At 50.2% G+C, this 16,835-nt stretch overlaps 1 protein-coding gene across 1 annotated transcript in view; it reads right to left on the bottom strand.

Moving 5' to 3' along the window:
- Positions 1 to 16,835, bottom strand: part of itga10 (integrin, alpha 10) — a 177,623-nt gene that overhangs the window by 94,370 nt on the left and 66,418 nt on the right. Inside the window, exons 9-10 of the mRNA XM_078204773.1 lie at positions 15,457 to 15,622; positions 10,554 to 10,627 (exon numbers count right to left, since the gene is read on the bottom strand). Coding sequence (XP_078060899.1) covers positions 10,554 to 10,627; positions 15,457 to 15,622 — 240 coding nt within the window. The remainder of the gene's footprint in view (positions 1 to 10,553; positions 10,628 to 15,456; positions 15,623 to 16,835) is intronic.

The raw sequence follows: 16,835 nt of genomic DNA, 5'->3' as shown, positions 1-16,835 counted from the left end.
TGGAAGGTAGCTCTGGTTCCAGGTCTCTCAGACATGTCACTGTCATCCCTGCTCATGCACACACGGTACTTTGGTTAGAATAAAGGGATGCAAAACCTTTCAGGGATAAACAACATTCCCGTGCATCTGTTACAAGGATAATAAGGCAGGATTTACAGACCAGTGGTCAGTTCCTGCATAGAATTCCTGCAGCACGGTGGCACAGTGGGTTAGCACTGCTGCCTCACAGCGCCAGGGACCTGGGTTCGATTCCCGGCTCGGGTCACTGTCTGTGTGGAGTCTGCACGTTCTCCCCGTGTCTGCGTGGGTTTCCTCCGGGTGCTCCGGTTTCCTCCCACACAGTCGTGCTGGTTAGGGTGGATTGGCTGAGCTAAATTCTCCCTCGGTGTACCCGAACAGGCGCCAGAGTGTAGCGATTAGGGGATTTTCACAGTAACTTCATTGCAGTGTTAATGTAAGCCTTAATTGTGACTAATAAATAAACTTTACTTTAGAATTTATCATGCCAGCCCGTTCAAAGAGTTGTCCCATTAGTCAGTAGCAGCAGTGTGTACTATCTACAAGATGCACTGCAGCAATTCACCAAAGATCCTTAGACAGCACCTTCCAAACCCACCACCACTTCCATCTAGAAGGACAAGGGCAGCAGATACACGGGAACACCACCACCTGCAAGTTCCCCTCCGAGCCACTCACCATCCCGACTTGGAAATATATCGGCCGTTCCTTCACAGTCGCTGGGTCAAAATCCTGGAATTCCCTCCCTAACGGCATTGTGGGTCAACGCACAGAACATGGACTGCAGCGATTCAAGAAGGCAGCTCACCACCACCTTCTCAAGGGGCAGCTAGGGATGGACAATAAATGCTGGCCCAGCCAGCGACGCCCATGTCCCACAAATGAATAAAAAACAAAAAAAACTCCCTCCCTGAAGCATTTATCCAATTACTTTTGGGAATAATAACTCTTGACTCTTTGCCTCCACCTTCAGGCTGTCGCCCTCCAGATTAAAACACTTCCCTCAGATCATTAAGATAAAAGCAAAATAACACGGAACGCTGGAATCTGGAACAGAAAATGCTGGAAAGTCTCAGCAGGTCTGACAGCATCTGTGGAGAGAGAATTGGGCCAACGTTTTGAGTCTGGATGACCCTTCGTCAGAGTTGAAGACAAAGAAAATCGGACAAGAGTTATACTGCAAGGGTGGGGGGGGGGGGGGGTCTGTAACTGATAGGAATAGCAGAAGCTAAAAGACAAAGGGAATATAAATGGTGACGTTAAAGGCTCGGAATGGTGCTAGGAGTGTCCATTCAGAGACCAGAATGTGTAAATGGCAGAATCTGCGTGGGTTTCCTCCGGTCCTCCCACAGTCCAGAGATGAGCTGGTTAGGTGGATTGGCCATGCTAAATTGACCCTTAGTGTCCAAAGATGTGTGGGTTAGGGGGAATAGCGGGGGGTTACGTTGATGGGCCTGGGTGGGATGATCTGTCAGACAGTTGGTGCAGCCTCGATGGGCCAAATGGCCTCCTTCTGCACTGTAGGGATTCTATGATTCACAGGTGCAGAGTGTAGGAATGCAGCAAGTGGCCCTTCTGGCCATCTGTTTGTTTCCTCGGATTATTTCTGGTGCTTTGGCCGGTTCCGTTCAAGCCGTCTCCTTTTGGTGAACAATTCCCCCACCAGTGGAAACTACCTCTCCATAAGGTGAGAGGTCCCACCACACCAGGGGTGGTCACACCATTCAAATACGGGAATAGTCTCCTTTCCGTCAGCTCTGACATTGCTCACACTTTCTTTCATCCCAACTCAGGGCTCATAATGGGGCGGCACGGTGGCACAGTGGGTTAGCACTGCTGCCTCACAGCGCCAGGGACCCGGGTTCGATTCCCGGGGGCACGGTGGCACAGTGGTTAGCACTGCTGCCTCACAGCGCCAGGGGCACGGGTTCGATTCCCGGGGGCACGGTGGCACAGTGGTTAGCACTGCTGCCTCACAGCGCCAGGGGCACGGGTTCGATTCCTGGCCTCGGGTCACTGTCTGTGCGGAATCTGCACGTTCTCCTCGTGGCTGCGTGGGTTTCCTCCGGGTGCTCCGGTTACCCCCCCATCGGAAAGATGTGCAGGTTAGGTGCACTGGCCATGCTAAATTAATGCAGTAAGAGTTTTAACAACACCAGGTTAAAGTCCAACAGGTTTATTTGGTAGCAAATACCATTCGCTTTCGGAGCGCTGCTCCTTCGTCAGATGGAGTGGATATCTGCTCTCAAACAGGGCACAGAGACACAAACTCAAGTTACAGAATACTGATTAGAATGCAAATCTCTACAGCCAACCAGGTCTTAAAGATACAGACAATGTGAGTGGAGGGAGCATTAAACACAGGTTAAAGAGATGTGTATTGTCTCCAGACAGGACAGCCAGCAAGTCCAGAAGGCAAGCTGTGGAGGTTACTGACAGTGTGACATAAACCCAACATCCCGGTTTAGGCCGTCCTCATGTGAGCGGAACTTGACTATCAGTTTCTGCTCAGCGGCTCTGCGCTGTCGTGTGTCGTGAAGGCCGCCTTGGAGAACGCTTACCCGAAGATCAGAGGCTGAATGCCCGTGACCGCTGAAGTGCTCCCCCGCAGGAAGAGAACAGTCTTGCCTGGCGATTGTCGAGCGGTGTTCATTCATCCGTTGTCGTAGCGTCTGCATGGGTTCTGCATGGAGATGCACGGCATCTTCACATCATGCTAAATTAATGTCAGGGGGATTAGCAGGGTTACGGGAATAGGGCCTGGGTGGGATTGTGCTCGGTGCAGACTCGATGGGCCGAATGGCCTCCTTCTGCACTGTAGGGACTCTGATATATCCTGGGAAGAGACGTATTGTATCAATGGTTCCTCCGGTCAAGCTGGAGATGGAGGAAGTATTTTGTGGTGCACACTCCAGTGTGGCGAGAAAATCCTTGGCTGTTAATTAGGTAATTAATTCCTAATTAGATGTTAGGATAGCTAATATCTTGCATCCTCTGCGACTGAATAAACCTTGGCAGTAACTACATGAAAGATTTGCTCCTGGAATCTACGGGGAATTCATCATTCTATTAAAAGAAAGAAAATGTTGTCTTTTCTGAGGAAGGAGAAAGTCAACATAGGTTTGTTGCAAAAAACTCATCTGGACGACAGAGAGCACCTCAAACCCGGGAGGGACTGGGTGGGACAGGTGATTTTCACTTCTTTCTCGATCAGTGGTTGAGGAGCAGCAGTGTTGGTTCCTCAGAATCTACCTTGTAATTTACAGAGCTGTGTGAAAGGCAAAGGGAGGTAGGTATGTCGTTTTTAAGGGGCTGGTATATGGGGATAGTGGTTAGCACGGCTACCTCACAGCGCCAGGGACCCGGGTTCCATTCCCGGCTTGGGTCACTGTCTGTGCGGGGTCTGCACGTTCTCCCCGTGTCTGCGTGGGTTTCCTCCGGGTGCTCCGGTTTCCTCCCACAGTCTGAAAGACGTGCTGGTTAGGGTGCATTGGCCGTGCTAAATTTTCCTTCAGTGTACCCGAACAGGCGCCGGAGTGTGGCGACTAGGGGATTCTCATAGTAACTTCATTGCAGTGTTAATGTAAGCCTACTTAAAAGTTTATTTATTAGTCACAAGTCAGCTTACATTAACACTGCAATGAAGTTATTGTAAAAATCCCCTAGTCGCCACACTCCGGCACATGCTCGGGTTACGCTGAGGGAGAATTTAGCACGGCCAATGCACCCTAACTAGCGCGTCTTTCGGACTGTGGGAGGAAACTGGAGCACCCGGGGGAAACCCACGCAGACACGGGGAGAACGTGCAGACTCCACACAGACAGTGACCCAAGCCAGGAATGGAACCCGGGTCCCTGGCGCTGTGAGGCAGCCGTGCTAACCACTGTGCCACCCCATGAAACTGGTCAGTCTTTACAATCCTTACAGTCACTTTTATTTCTCAGGGATCCTAAGGCTACGCTAGATAAGTGTGATAACCCTATTGATATTAACACTTTGAAAGCTTGGGGGATAGTGGCACGGTAGCACAGTGGTTAGCACTGCTGCTTCACAGCTCCAGGGAGCTGGGTTCGATTCCCGGCTTGGGTCACTGTCTGTGTGGAGTTTGCACATCCTCCTCGTGTCTGCGTGGGTTTCCTCCGGGTGCTCCGGTTTCCTCCCACAGTCCAAAGAAGTGCGGGTTAGGTCGATTGGCCATGCTAAAATTGCCCCTTAGTGTTCTGGGACGCGTAGATTAGAGGGATTAGCGGGTAAAATATGTAGGGATATGGGGGTAGGGCTGGGTGCTGGGTGGGATTGTGGTCGGTGCAGACTCGATGGGCCGAATGGCCTCTTTCTGTACTGTAGGGTTTCTATGATTTCTATGATAGTCTGCGAGTTAGAGGGAAGATCCAATTTGACTTCCACTCTTTCCCCCATTCAGGGTATTCCGGATTTCCCACCCAGTGTCATGGAGCACGGTTTTGGTATCTGGAGGAGGTAGAGGGCTCTATAGGCTGGGCGATATATTTGATGGTGTCACTCTGTTACCTTTTGAGCAGTTGTGTCATGTGATGATACTGCGCCTTTAAGAAATGTATTTTAAATCACATTTCTCTGCAGGATGTTTCTAGCAGTCCCTAGCATTTCGTCGGTGCCAGTTTGTCTGTAGCCGGTGTCCTCTATCGTTACTGAAGCAGTATAATTGACATTGTTTTAATCTGAACTAATGCAGTGTTCTGTTGGCCCCTGGAATTGCAGAGTAAAGCTTGATTGGGATAACTGACAGGTCAGGTCATATGACTGGGGACAGCTATGTTTTCACAGAGAATTCCAGCTTCGTTCTTCAGATGCTGTTCTCGAAGCAGCAGAGAGAGACTTATCCTTTCCTGTCTCTGGAGTCTGAAGACTGGAAGCTAGATTTACTCCTGTTTTGCTGCATTAAGGGTATATCCTTCTCTGAAAGAGATCTTGCAGTAATTATTGGTGTGGAGACATGGGGTGTTATTTGGGAATATGGTAATAAAATCTCAGTTCGTAGTAGAACGAGAGAGACTCAGTTTAAGATCTTGCAGCATCTGTACATTACTCCATACTTACAGCACAGGTTTGACCCTGTATTATCCTCACTGTTCCAAAATGCAAGATGGATATGTGGGATTACTTTGCACTGACTCTCCAACAGAGCACCTTACCCAGGCCCTACGCCTGTAACACATGTACTTACCCCGCTACGCCCCTTAAGCTACACATCTTGGGACACTAAGGGCAACTTAGCACGGCCAATCTACCTAACCCGCACATCTTTGGAGTGTGGGAGGAAACCGGAGCACCCGGAGGAAACCCACGCAGATGCGGGGGGAGAACGTGCAGACTCCGCACAGTCACCTGAAGCCAGGGATCGAACCCGAGTCCCCGGAGCCGAGAGGCAGCAGTGCTAACCCACTGTGCCTTCTGGGCTTTCCCTCTGTGTTCCTGTGGATCACGTAAAACCAAATAGTCCTGAAAGCACCGACCGCCTCATCAGTGTGCTATCACAGACGGGTGATATCAACAAACTTGTATTTACAGCCACATTTCACCTCAAAAAACACCTTGAAGCACTTCACACAGTGGCCTCTGAACCAGGGAAAGTATTAGGAAGGGTGACAAAAAGCTTGACCAGAGATGGGCTTTAAGGGTTGTGATGAAGGAGCCAGAGGTAGACAGGTGCAGATGTTTAACATAGAAACTAGAAGCAGGAGTAGGTCATTTGGCCCTCCGAGCCTGCTCCGCCATTCATTTTGATCACGGCTGATCATCGAATTCAATATCCTGATCCTCCCATATCCCTCGATCCCTTTAGCCCCGAGAGCGATGTCTAATTTCTTCTTGAAATCAGACGTTTTGGCCTCAACTACTTTCTGTGGGAGTGAATTCCACACATTCACCACCCTCTGGTAAAGAAATTCCTCACCTCCGTTCTAAAAGGTTTACCCCTTATCCCCAAACTATGACCCCTGGTTCTGGACTCCCCCACCATCGGGAACATTCTTTCTGAATCTACCCTGTCAGAATTTTATAAGTTTCTATGAGGTCCCCTCTCACTCTTCTAAACTCCAGTGGATACAATCCTAACCCACTTAGTCTCTCCTCCTATGACAGACCTGCCATCCCAGGAATCAGCCTGGTAAACCTTCGCTGTACTCCCTCTATAGCAAGGACATCCTTCCTCAGATAAGGACACCAAAACTACACACAATACTCCAGGTGTAGCCTCACCAACACCCTATACAATTGCAGCAAAACATCCCTATCCCTATACTCAAATCCTCTCGCTATGAAGGACAACATACCATTTGCCTTCCTCACTGCCTGCTGTACCTGCGCGCTTACTTTCAGCGACTGATGCACGAGGACTCCAAGGTCTCGCTGAGTATCCGCCTCTCTCAATTTACACCCATTCAAGTAATAATCTGTTTTCCTATTATTGCTACCAAAGTGGATAACCTCACATTTATCCACATTATACTGCATCTGCCATGCAGAAGCCCACACACTCAGCCTGTCCCAATCACGCTGAAGCATCTCTGCATCCTCCTCACAGCTCACCCTCCCACCCAACTTTGTATCATCTGCAAATGTGGAGATAATACATTCAGTTCCCTCTTTATGGAGAGAACTGCAGAAAGAAGGGCCCTGACTAAGGGCACGGCTGTCAATGACGGCACAAAGGGACAGGGGCTACGCAAGGGGTCGGAGTTGGAGGGGCTCTGGGCATTAGAAAGCTGGAGGAAGGGTGTGGATTCAGTTAAATGCAAGGATTTTAAATGGGCAGATTTGCTGGCCTGGGAGCCAGTGTGGGTCAGTGAGCGTAGGGGTGATGGGGGAAACAGGACACAGTGAGAAGATAAGATTCAGCAGTAAAGGAAATGTCTGCTCTGAAACTCGACAGATTGGCGCCGTCTCAAACTGCTCTGTCAAGGCCAATGAGGCTCACCAACCAGAAGCTTCTTTGCTGATATGACTACATGTAAAAAAAAACATCTGCCAAGGACATTTCCATTGGTCTTGGTATCCCTGGGCTAGAGAGTGAAGCAAATCAGCCAGTTTCTGTTCCGTATCCCTATCCAGGGACATTGTGGATGTCAGGTGAAGCTACTGTGAACCTAAAACTGACCTAAAAACAGCCAACGCTGGATAAACTCAGCAGGTCGGGCAGCACCTGTGGAGAGAGGAACACCTTCGACAAAACCTCACTGTCCAAACTGCTTACACTGAGGGTGGACCTCTGTGCGAGTTGCCGGAGGGGTGAGGAGGAAAGAGTGCCTGTAGACCCTTTACCCCAGGCAAGAGTTGGGGCAGCACAGGGGGGAAACGGGAGTGGGCAAAACCGAAAGAAACCTGACCAATACCACCCCCTCCCCTCTCCCCACCACCCCCTGAGCACTATAGAACGAATCATACAATCCCTACAGTGAAGAAGGAGGCCATTCGGCCCATCAAGCCTGCAATGACAACAGCCTCACCCAGGCCCTATCCCCGTAACCCCACGGGGTGGCACAGCGGTTGGCGCTGCTGCTTCACAGCACCAGGGACCCGGGTTCGATTCCCTGCTTGGGAATCCACACTGTCTGTGCGGAGTCTGCACGTTCTCCCCGTGTCTGCGTGGGTTTCCTCCGGGTGGCTCCAGTTTCTTCCCACAGTCTGAAAGACGTGCTGGTTAGGGTGCATTGACCTGAACAGGCGCCGGAGTGTGGCCACTAAGGGGAATTCACAGTAACTTCATTGCAGTGTTAATGTAAGCCTTACTTGTGACTAATAAGCAAACTTTACTTTTAAATTTTTATATTTATCCTACTAATCCCTCTAACTCACACATCCCAGGACACTAAGGGGCAATTTTAGCGTGGCCAATCAACCTAACCCGCACATCTTTGGAGTGTGGGAGGAAACTGGAGCACCCGGAGGAAACCCACGCAGACACGGGGAGAATGTGCAAACTCCACACAGACAGTGACCCAAGTGGGGAATTGAACCCGGGTCCCTGGTGCTGTGAGGCAGCAGTGCTAACTACTGTGCCACCGTGCCGCCCACTGTGCCACCGTGCCGCCCACTGTGCCACCGTGCCACCCACCGTGTAAGCAGCTGTATCCCTTCACTGTCTGAAAGCTATGATGTGGAGATGCTGGCGTTGGACTGGGGTAAACACAGTAAGAAGTCTCACAACACCAGGTTAAAGTCCAACAGGTTTATTTGGTAGCACGAGCTTTCAGAGCGCTGCCCCTTCATCAGGTGAGGGTTAGGGTTACCTGATGAAGGGGCAGCGCTCCAAAAGCTCGTGATACCAAATAAACCTGTTGGACTTTAACCTGATGTTGTGAGACTTCTTACTGTGTCTGAAAGCTGATCGGCAATTTACAATCACAGCTTATTCAGGTCTCAATAAAATATTATCCTCACTGAATTTAACTCACTCATAAGCAAAGAAACCCGAGTCGCCTATTTTTATTCCTGTTTATTCGGCTAGCGCAGCTGAGCCAGAATCACCCAAAATTGAGGGTGTTTCTCAAATCGATTTTAAATAGGTTACGGGTTACAAAGGTCAGCAGGAATTGGTACACAACAGCCTTGGTCCAGAGAATTCCCAATTTCCTTGTGGGAGGCTCAATGTGAAGCAGTGTGATGCAGACGGCCAGAAGAATGAGCTTGAAGAGTATTGTGTTTTTTTTAAAGGAGCCCATGTTTATATTGGACGGTGCAGGTTTCAGGAATGTCAGAGGGTTGGCAGGAAAGTGAAGCCTCCGGTTCAAAAGAGACAAGATCTACATTTCAAACGAGGAAGCTGTCAAACAGCCTGGCACCCACTCGCTGAGCTCCCAATCCTATCCCACACCCCAACCGTTCCTGCCTCCATCCCCTCAGCTCCCATCGCCACCCCGCCGAACCGCCCACATTCACCCACCCTCAACCCACTCCTTCCGCTCCCACACCTCCATGCTTTCTCTCCCTCTGTGCCCCACTCCAACTGGCACACCCCATTCCCCAAAATCCCAGCCCCCGACCTCAGCCTGAATCTCGCTCCCTGAGCTCCGGCCCACAGTTCCCCAGGGTAGGAAGAGTTTCCCCACCTTCACACGAATCATATTCAACAGGTGTGAAGATGCTGCCAGCAAGGGAGATACAGGACCTGCCAATGGTCCTCGCTCTGGAGTTGGCCACAGTGCTTCTTACCGTTTCTCAGGTGTGTCTTTAGCAGAATGGAATGTCCTCAGACCCATGACGGAGCTCAATGGGCCGCTCCAGTGTTATTCACCCTGAACCCTGAACCCCCCACCCACTCAGTCATGTAGAACCACAGTTAGAGCAAATCCATAATCCCAACAGAATCATAGGAGGATTATAAAATCACACAGTGTAGAAGAGGCCCTTTGGCCCATCGAGGCTGCACTGACACACAAGAAACACCTGACCTCCCACCTAATCCCACCTGCCAGCACTTGGCCCATTGCCCTGAATGTTACGACGCGCCAAGTGTTCATCCAGGGACTATTTAAAGGATGTGAGGCATCCCCCGCCCCCACCACCCTCCCAGGCAGCGCATTCCAGACCCTCACCACCCTCTGGGGAAAAGATCTTTTCCTCACATCCCCCCTAAACCTCCTGCCCCTCATCTTGAACCTGTGTCCCCTCGTGACTGACCCTTCAACTCAGGGGAACAGCTGCTCCTTATCCACCCTGTCCGTGCCCCTCATAATCTTGTACACCTCGATCAGGTCGCCCCTCAGTCTTCTCTGCTCCAATGAAAACAACCCAAGCCTACCCAATCTCTCTCCATAACTTAAATGCTCCATCCCAGGCAGCATCCTGGTGAATCTCCTCTGCACCTCCTCCAATGCAATCACATGCTTCCTATAATGTGGCGACCAGAACTGCACAGAGTACTCCAGCAGTGGCTTCCTCAAAGTTCGATACAATTCCAACATGACTTCCCTGCTTTTGTAATCCACACCTCGATGGATAAAGGCAAGTGTCCCATGTGCCTTTTTCACCATCCTACTAACATGCTCTCTGTCTTCAGAGATCGATGGACAAACACACCAAGGTCCCTTTGTTCCACAGAACTTCCTAATGTCCTACCATTCAAATTATTTCTTCCAAAATGTATCACCTCACACTTTTCAGGGTTAAATTCCATCTGCCACTTATCCGCCATTTAACCATCTCGTCTATATCTCCTTGTAGCCCAAGACATTTAACCTCACTGTCAGCCACCCAGCCAACAAATCCAGACTCTGTAAATCCCAAATTCCCAAAAACCCAGAGCACTGTTAAATCCGTCATTCCGTAAATCCGGAGCCCCAATAAATCCTGATGGTCAATAATTGCTACTCCAAACGGAGGGAACTTAGTCCCTGCTCCCCTCACAGATTTTTGTTCTTTCATCCACCTAGTTCTTCACCCCAATGCAAACTCTCCCTTGCGCACAGAAGGGCACAGGAAGTGTAGTACGTCCCCTTTCCCTGATCACCACACACACACTCCCATTACAGAACAAGGCCCAGCACACTGCTTACCTCCAAGACATGGGCTGAAAATCCTGCCTGCGACATTTCCAGCTCAAAAGAGCTTTCGTTTTGCTGAATTGTTCCTGGAAGGACATTCAGGAGAGAAACAGGAGATTGATTCGGGTCAGTCGCTAAGCAGGAACAAAATCATTCACGACCAATCTGACCCAAAGTCGTATATTCAAATCAATCTGCAAATACCAACATTGGGTCAGTTTCAGAGGGTTTAAGAATGAAACCTCTCCCCCAGCACCCTATGTTACAGACTATTTCCACTGACGTTAATCCCTCACACTGTCACTCAGGACCCCTCTCCCCCAGCACCCTGTGTTACTGACTGTATCTCTACTGATATTAATCCAGCTCCCTCACACTGTCACTCAGTAACCCCTCTCCCCTCAGCACCCTGTGTTACTGACTGTATCTCTACTGATATTAATCCAGTTCCCTCACACTGTCACTCAGTAACCCCTCTCCCCCCAGCACCCTGTGTTACTGACTGTATCTCTCCTGATGTTAATCCAGCTCCCTCACACTGTCACTCAGTAACCCCTCTCCCCCCAGCACCCTGTGTTACTGACTGTATCTCTCCTGATGTTAATCCAGTTCCCTCACACTGTCACTCAGTAACCCCTCTCCCCCCAGCACCCTGTGTTACTGACTGTATCTCTCCTGATGTTAATCCAGCTCCCTCACACTGTCACTCAGTAACCCCTCTCCCCCCAGCACCCTGTGTTACTGACTGTATCTCTACTGATGTTAATCCAGCTCCCTCGCACTGTCACTCAGTAACCCCTATGCCCCAGCATCGTGTTACTGACTATATCTCTACTGATGTTAATCCAGCTCCCTCACACTGTCATTCAGTAACCCCTCTCCCCCAGCACCCTGTGTTACTGACTATATCTGTACTGATGTTAATCCAGCTCCCTCACACTGTCACTCAGTAACCCCTCTCCCCCCAGCACCCTGTGTTACTGACTGTATCTCTACTGATGTTAATCCAGCTCCCTCACACTGTCACTCAGTAACCCCTCTCCCCCCAGCACCCTGTGTTACTGACTGTATCTGTACTGATGTTAATCCAGCTCCCTCACACTGTCACTCAGTAACCCCTCTCCCCCAGCACCCTGTGTTACTGACTGTATCTGTACTGATGTTAATCCAGCTCCCTCACACTGTCACTCAGTAACCCCTCTCCCCCCAGCACCCTGTGTTACTGACTGTATCTGTACTGATGTTAATCCAGCTCCCTCACACTGTCACTCAGTAACCCCTCTCCCCCAGCACCCTGTGTTACTGACTGTATCTGTACTGATGTTAATCCAGCTCCCTCACTCTGTCACTCAGTGACCCCTCTCCCCCCAGCACCCTGTGTTACTGACTGTATCTCTACTGATGTTAATCCAGCTCCCTCACACTGTCACTCAGTAACCCCTCTCCCCCCAGCACCCTGTGTTACTGACTGTATCTCCACTGATGTTAATCCAGCTCCCTCACACTGTCACTCAGTAAACCCTCTCCCCCCAGCACCCTGTGTTACTGACTGTATCTCTACTGATGTTAATCCAGCTCCCTCACACTGTCACTCAGTAACCCCTCTCCCCCCAGCACCCTGTGTTACTGACTGTATCTCTACTGATGTTAACCCAGCTCCCTCACACTGTCACTCAGTAACCCCTCTCCCCCCAGCACCCTGTGTTTCTGACTATCTGTACTGATGTTAATCCAGCTCCCTCACACTGTCACTCAATAACCCCTGTCCCCCAGCACCCTGTGTTACTGACTGTATCTATACTGATGTTAATCCAGCTCCCTCACACTGTCACTCAGTAACCCCTCTCCCCCCAGCACCCTGTGTTACTGACTGTATCTCTACTGATGTTAATCTAGCTCCCTCACCCTGTCACTCAGTAACCCCGCTCCCCCAGCACCCTGTGTTACTGACTGTATCTGTGCTGATGTTAATCCAGCTCCCTCACACTGTCACTCAATAACCCCTGTCCCCCAGCACCCTGTGTTACTGACTGTACCTGTGCTGATGTTAATCCAGCTCCCTCACACTGTCACTCAGTAACCCCTCTCCCCACAGCATCCTGTGTTACTGACTGTATCTATACTGATGTTAATCCAGCTCCCTCACACTGTCACTCAGTAATCCCTCTCCCCCCAGCACCCTGTGTTACTGACTGTATCTCTACTGATGTTAATCTAGCTCCCTCACCCTGTCACTCAGTAACCCCTCTCCCCCAGCACCCTGTGTTACTGACTGTATCTGTGCTGATGTTAATCCAGCTCCCTCACACTGTCACTCAGTAACCCCTCTCCCCCCAGCACCCTGTGTTACTGACTGTATCTCTACTGATGTTAATCCAGCTCCCTCACACTGTCACTCAGTAACCCCTCTCCCCCCAGCACCCTGTGTTACTGACTGTATCTCTCCTGATGTTAATCCAGCTCCCTCACACTGTCACTCAGTAACCCCTCTCCCCCCAGCACCCTGTGTTACTGACTGTATCTGTGCTGATGTTAATCCAGCTCCCTCACACTGTCACTCAGTAACCCCTCTCCCCCAGCACCCTGTGTTACTGACTGTATCTGTGCTGATGTTAATCCAGCTCCCTCACACTGTCACTCAGTAACGCCTCTCCCCCAGCACCCTGTGTTACTGACTGTATCTCTACTGATGTTAATCCAGCTCCCTCACACTGTCACTCAGTAACCCCTCTCCCCCAGCACCCTGTGTTACTGACTGTATCTGTACTGATGTTAATCCAGCTCCCTCACACTGTCACTCAGTAACCCCTCTCCCCCCAGCACCCTGTGTTACTGACTGTATCTCTCCTGATGTTAATCCAGCTCCCTCACACTGTCACTCAGTAACCCCTCTCCCCCCAGCACCCTGTGTTACTGACTGTATCTCTACTGATGTTAACCCAGCTCCCTCACACTGTCACTCAATAACCCCTGTCCCCCAGCACCCTGTGTTACTGACTGTACCTGTGCTGATGTTAATCCAGCTCCCTCACACTGTCACTCAGTAACCCCTCTCCCCACAGCATCCTGTGTTACTGACTGTATCTATACTGATGTTAATCCAGCTCCCTCACACTGTCACTCAGTAACCCCTCTCCCCCAGCACCCTGTGTTACTAACTGTATCTGTACTGATGTTAATCCAGCTCCCTCACACTGTCACTCAGTAACCCCTCTCCCCCCAGCACCCTGTGTTACTGACTGTATCTCTACTGATGTTAATCTAGCTCCCTCACCCTGTCACTCAGTAACCCCTCTCCCCCAGCACCCTGTGTTACTGACTGTATCTCTCCTGATGTTAATCCAGCTCCCTCACACTGTCACTCAGTAACCCCTTTCCCCCCAGTACCGTGTTACTGACTGTATCTGTACTGATGTTAATCCAGCTCCCTCACACTGTCACTCAGTAACCCCTCTCCCCCCAGCACCCTGTGTTACTGACTATATCTGTACTGATGTTAATCCAGCTCCCTCACACTGTCACTCAGTGACCCCCCTCTCCCCCCAGCACCCTGTGTTACTGACTGTATCTGTACTGATGTTAATCCAGCTCCCTCACACTGTCACTCAGTAACCCCTCTCCCCCCAGCACCCTGTGTTACTGACTATATCTGTACTGATGTTAATCCAGCTCCCTCACACTGTCACTCAGTAACGCCTCTCCCCCAGCAGCCTGTGTTACTGACTGTATCTGTACTGATGTTAATCCAGCTCCCTCACACTGTCACTCAGTAACCCCTCTCCCCCAGCACCCTGTGTTACTGACTGTATCTCTACTGATGTTAATCCAGCTCCCTCACACTGTCACTCAGTAACCCCTCTCCCCCCAGCACCCTGTGTTACTGACTGTATCTGTACTGATGTAATCCAGCTCCCTCACACTGTCACTCAGTAACCCCTCTCCCCCAGCGCCCTGTGTTACTGACTGTATCTGTGCTGATGTTAATCCAGCTCCCTCACACTGTCACTCTGTAACCCCTCTCCCCCAGCACCCTGTGTTACTGACTGTATCTGTACTGATGTTAATCCAGCTCCCTCACACTGTCACTCAGTAACCCCTCTCCCCCAGCACCCTGTGTTACTGACTGTATCTCTACTGATGTTAATCCAGCTCCCTCACACTGTCACTCTGTAACCCCTCTCCCCCCAGCACCCTGTGTTACTGACTGTATCTGTACTGATGTTAATCCAGCTCCCTCACACTGTCACTCAGTCACCCCTCTCCCCCAGCACCCTGTGTTACTGACTGTATCTCCACTGATGTTAATCCAGCTCCCTCACACTGTCACTCAGTCACCCCTCTCCCTCAGCACCCTGTGTTACTGACTGTATCTCCACTGATGTTAATCCAGCTCCCTCACACTGTCACTCAGTAACCCCTCTCCCCCAGCACCCTGTGTTACTGACTGTATCTGTACTGATGTTAATCCAGCTCCCTCACACTGTCACTCAGTAACCCCTCTCCCCCAGCACCCTGTGTTACTGACTGTATCTCTCCTGATGTTAATCCAGCTCCCTCACACTGTCACTCAGTAACGCCTCTCCCCCAGCACCCTGTGTTACTGACTGTATCTCTACTGATGTTAATCCAGCTCCCTCACACTGTCACTCAGTAACCCCTCTCCCCCAGCACCCTGTGTTACTGACTGTATCTGTACTGATGTTAATCCAGCTCCCTCACACTGTCACTCAGTAACCCCTCTCCCCCAGCACCCTGTGTTACTGACTGTATCTGTACTGATGTTAATCCAGCTCCCTCACACTGTCACTCCAGCCAGCGACCTCAGCTACAAATGTCCAGGATCAAATATTTAAAAGGAACTGGGGCAGTAGGTGGAAGGGAAAAATAATTTTAAAATATGTGTCACGATCATTACCTTCTAACCCAAATATTCGGTCTCCCAGAGCATCCACAATGTCGTTTAGTGCAGCCTCATCGCTTACGTTGAAGAAATGTTTCTCATCTGGGTCGCTGGCGATAAATTTGATCTCTTTTATAAAGGTCTCGGTGTCTTTGCGCCTCCGGATGTAATGGCCCAGGACCTGCAGGAGGAACACCGGGTTACACACTGGCTTGAGCCTCAGTGTGGGTCAGGTCGCACTGACTGCTGAGAGTATGATGAGGTGCAACATTGCAGGTAACCACTGTGCAGCAGACTCACAAAATCACCCATTGTTGCTTCATTTCTGAGCCTTTATCAGCACAGAACAGAATCACAGAATCCCGACAGAGCAGAAGGAGGCCATTCGGCCCATAGAGCCCACACCAACAACAATCCCACCCAGGCCCGATCTCCCTAACTCAACATATTTACCCTGCTAATCCCCCTGACACTCAGGGTCAATTTACCATGGCCAATCCACCTAACCAGCACATCTTTGGAGTGTGGGAGGAAACTGGAGCACCCGGAGGAAACCCACGTGGACACAGGGAGAACGTGCAGACTCAGTTAGTGGCAGGGCGTTGGGGAGAGCTACAGAACAAAGAGATCTAGGGGTACATGTTCATAGCTCCTTGAAAGTGGAGTCACAGGTGGACAGAGTGGTGAAGAAGGCATTCGGCATGCTTGGTTTCATCGGTCAGAACATTGAATACAGGAGTTGGGACGTCTTGTTGAAGTTGTACAAGACATTGGTAAGGCCACACTTGGAATGCTGTGTACAGTTCTGGTCACCCTATTATAGAAAGGATATTATTAAACTAGAAAGAGTGCAGAAAAGATTTACTAGGATGCTAGCGGGACTTGATGTTTGAGTTATAAGGAGAGGCTGGATAGACTGGGACTTTTTTCCCTGGAGCGTAGGAGGCTGAGGGGTGACCTTATAGAGGTCTATAAAATAATGAGGGGCACAGATCAGCTAGATAGTCAATATCTTTTCCCAAAGGTAGGGGAGTCTAAAACTAGAGGGCATAGGTTTAAGGTGAGAGGGGAGAGATACAAAAGTGTCCAGAGGGACAATTTTTTCACACAGAGGGTGGTGAGTGTCTGGAACGAGCTGCCAGAGGTAGTAGTAGAGGCGGGTACAATTTTGTCTTTTAAAAAGCATTTAGATAGTTACATGGGTACGATGGGTATAGAGGGATATGGGCCAAATGCGGGCAATTTGGATTAGCTTAGGGGTTTTAAAAAAAAGGGTGGCATGGACAAGTTGGGCCGAAGGGTCTGTTTCCATGCTGTAAACCTCTATGACTCTATGACTCCACACAGACAGTCACCGGAGGCTGGGATTTGACAATGACTCAAGACTGGAATTG

The sequence above is a fragment of the Mustelus asterias genome, unplaced genomic scaffold, assembly GCF_964213995.1.
Source record: "Mustelus asterias unplaced genomic scaffold, sMusAst1.hap1.1 HAP1_SCAFFOLD_443, whole genome shotgun sequence".
NCBI lineage: Eukaryota > Metazoa > Chordata > Chondrichthyes > Carcharhiniformes > Triakidae > Mustelus > Mustelus asterias.
Note: the sequence above shows the minus strand (reverse complement) of the source record. Positions and strands in the feature narration are given on the sequence as shown.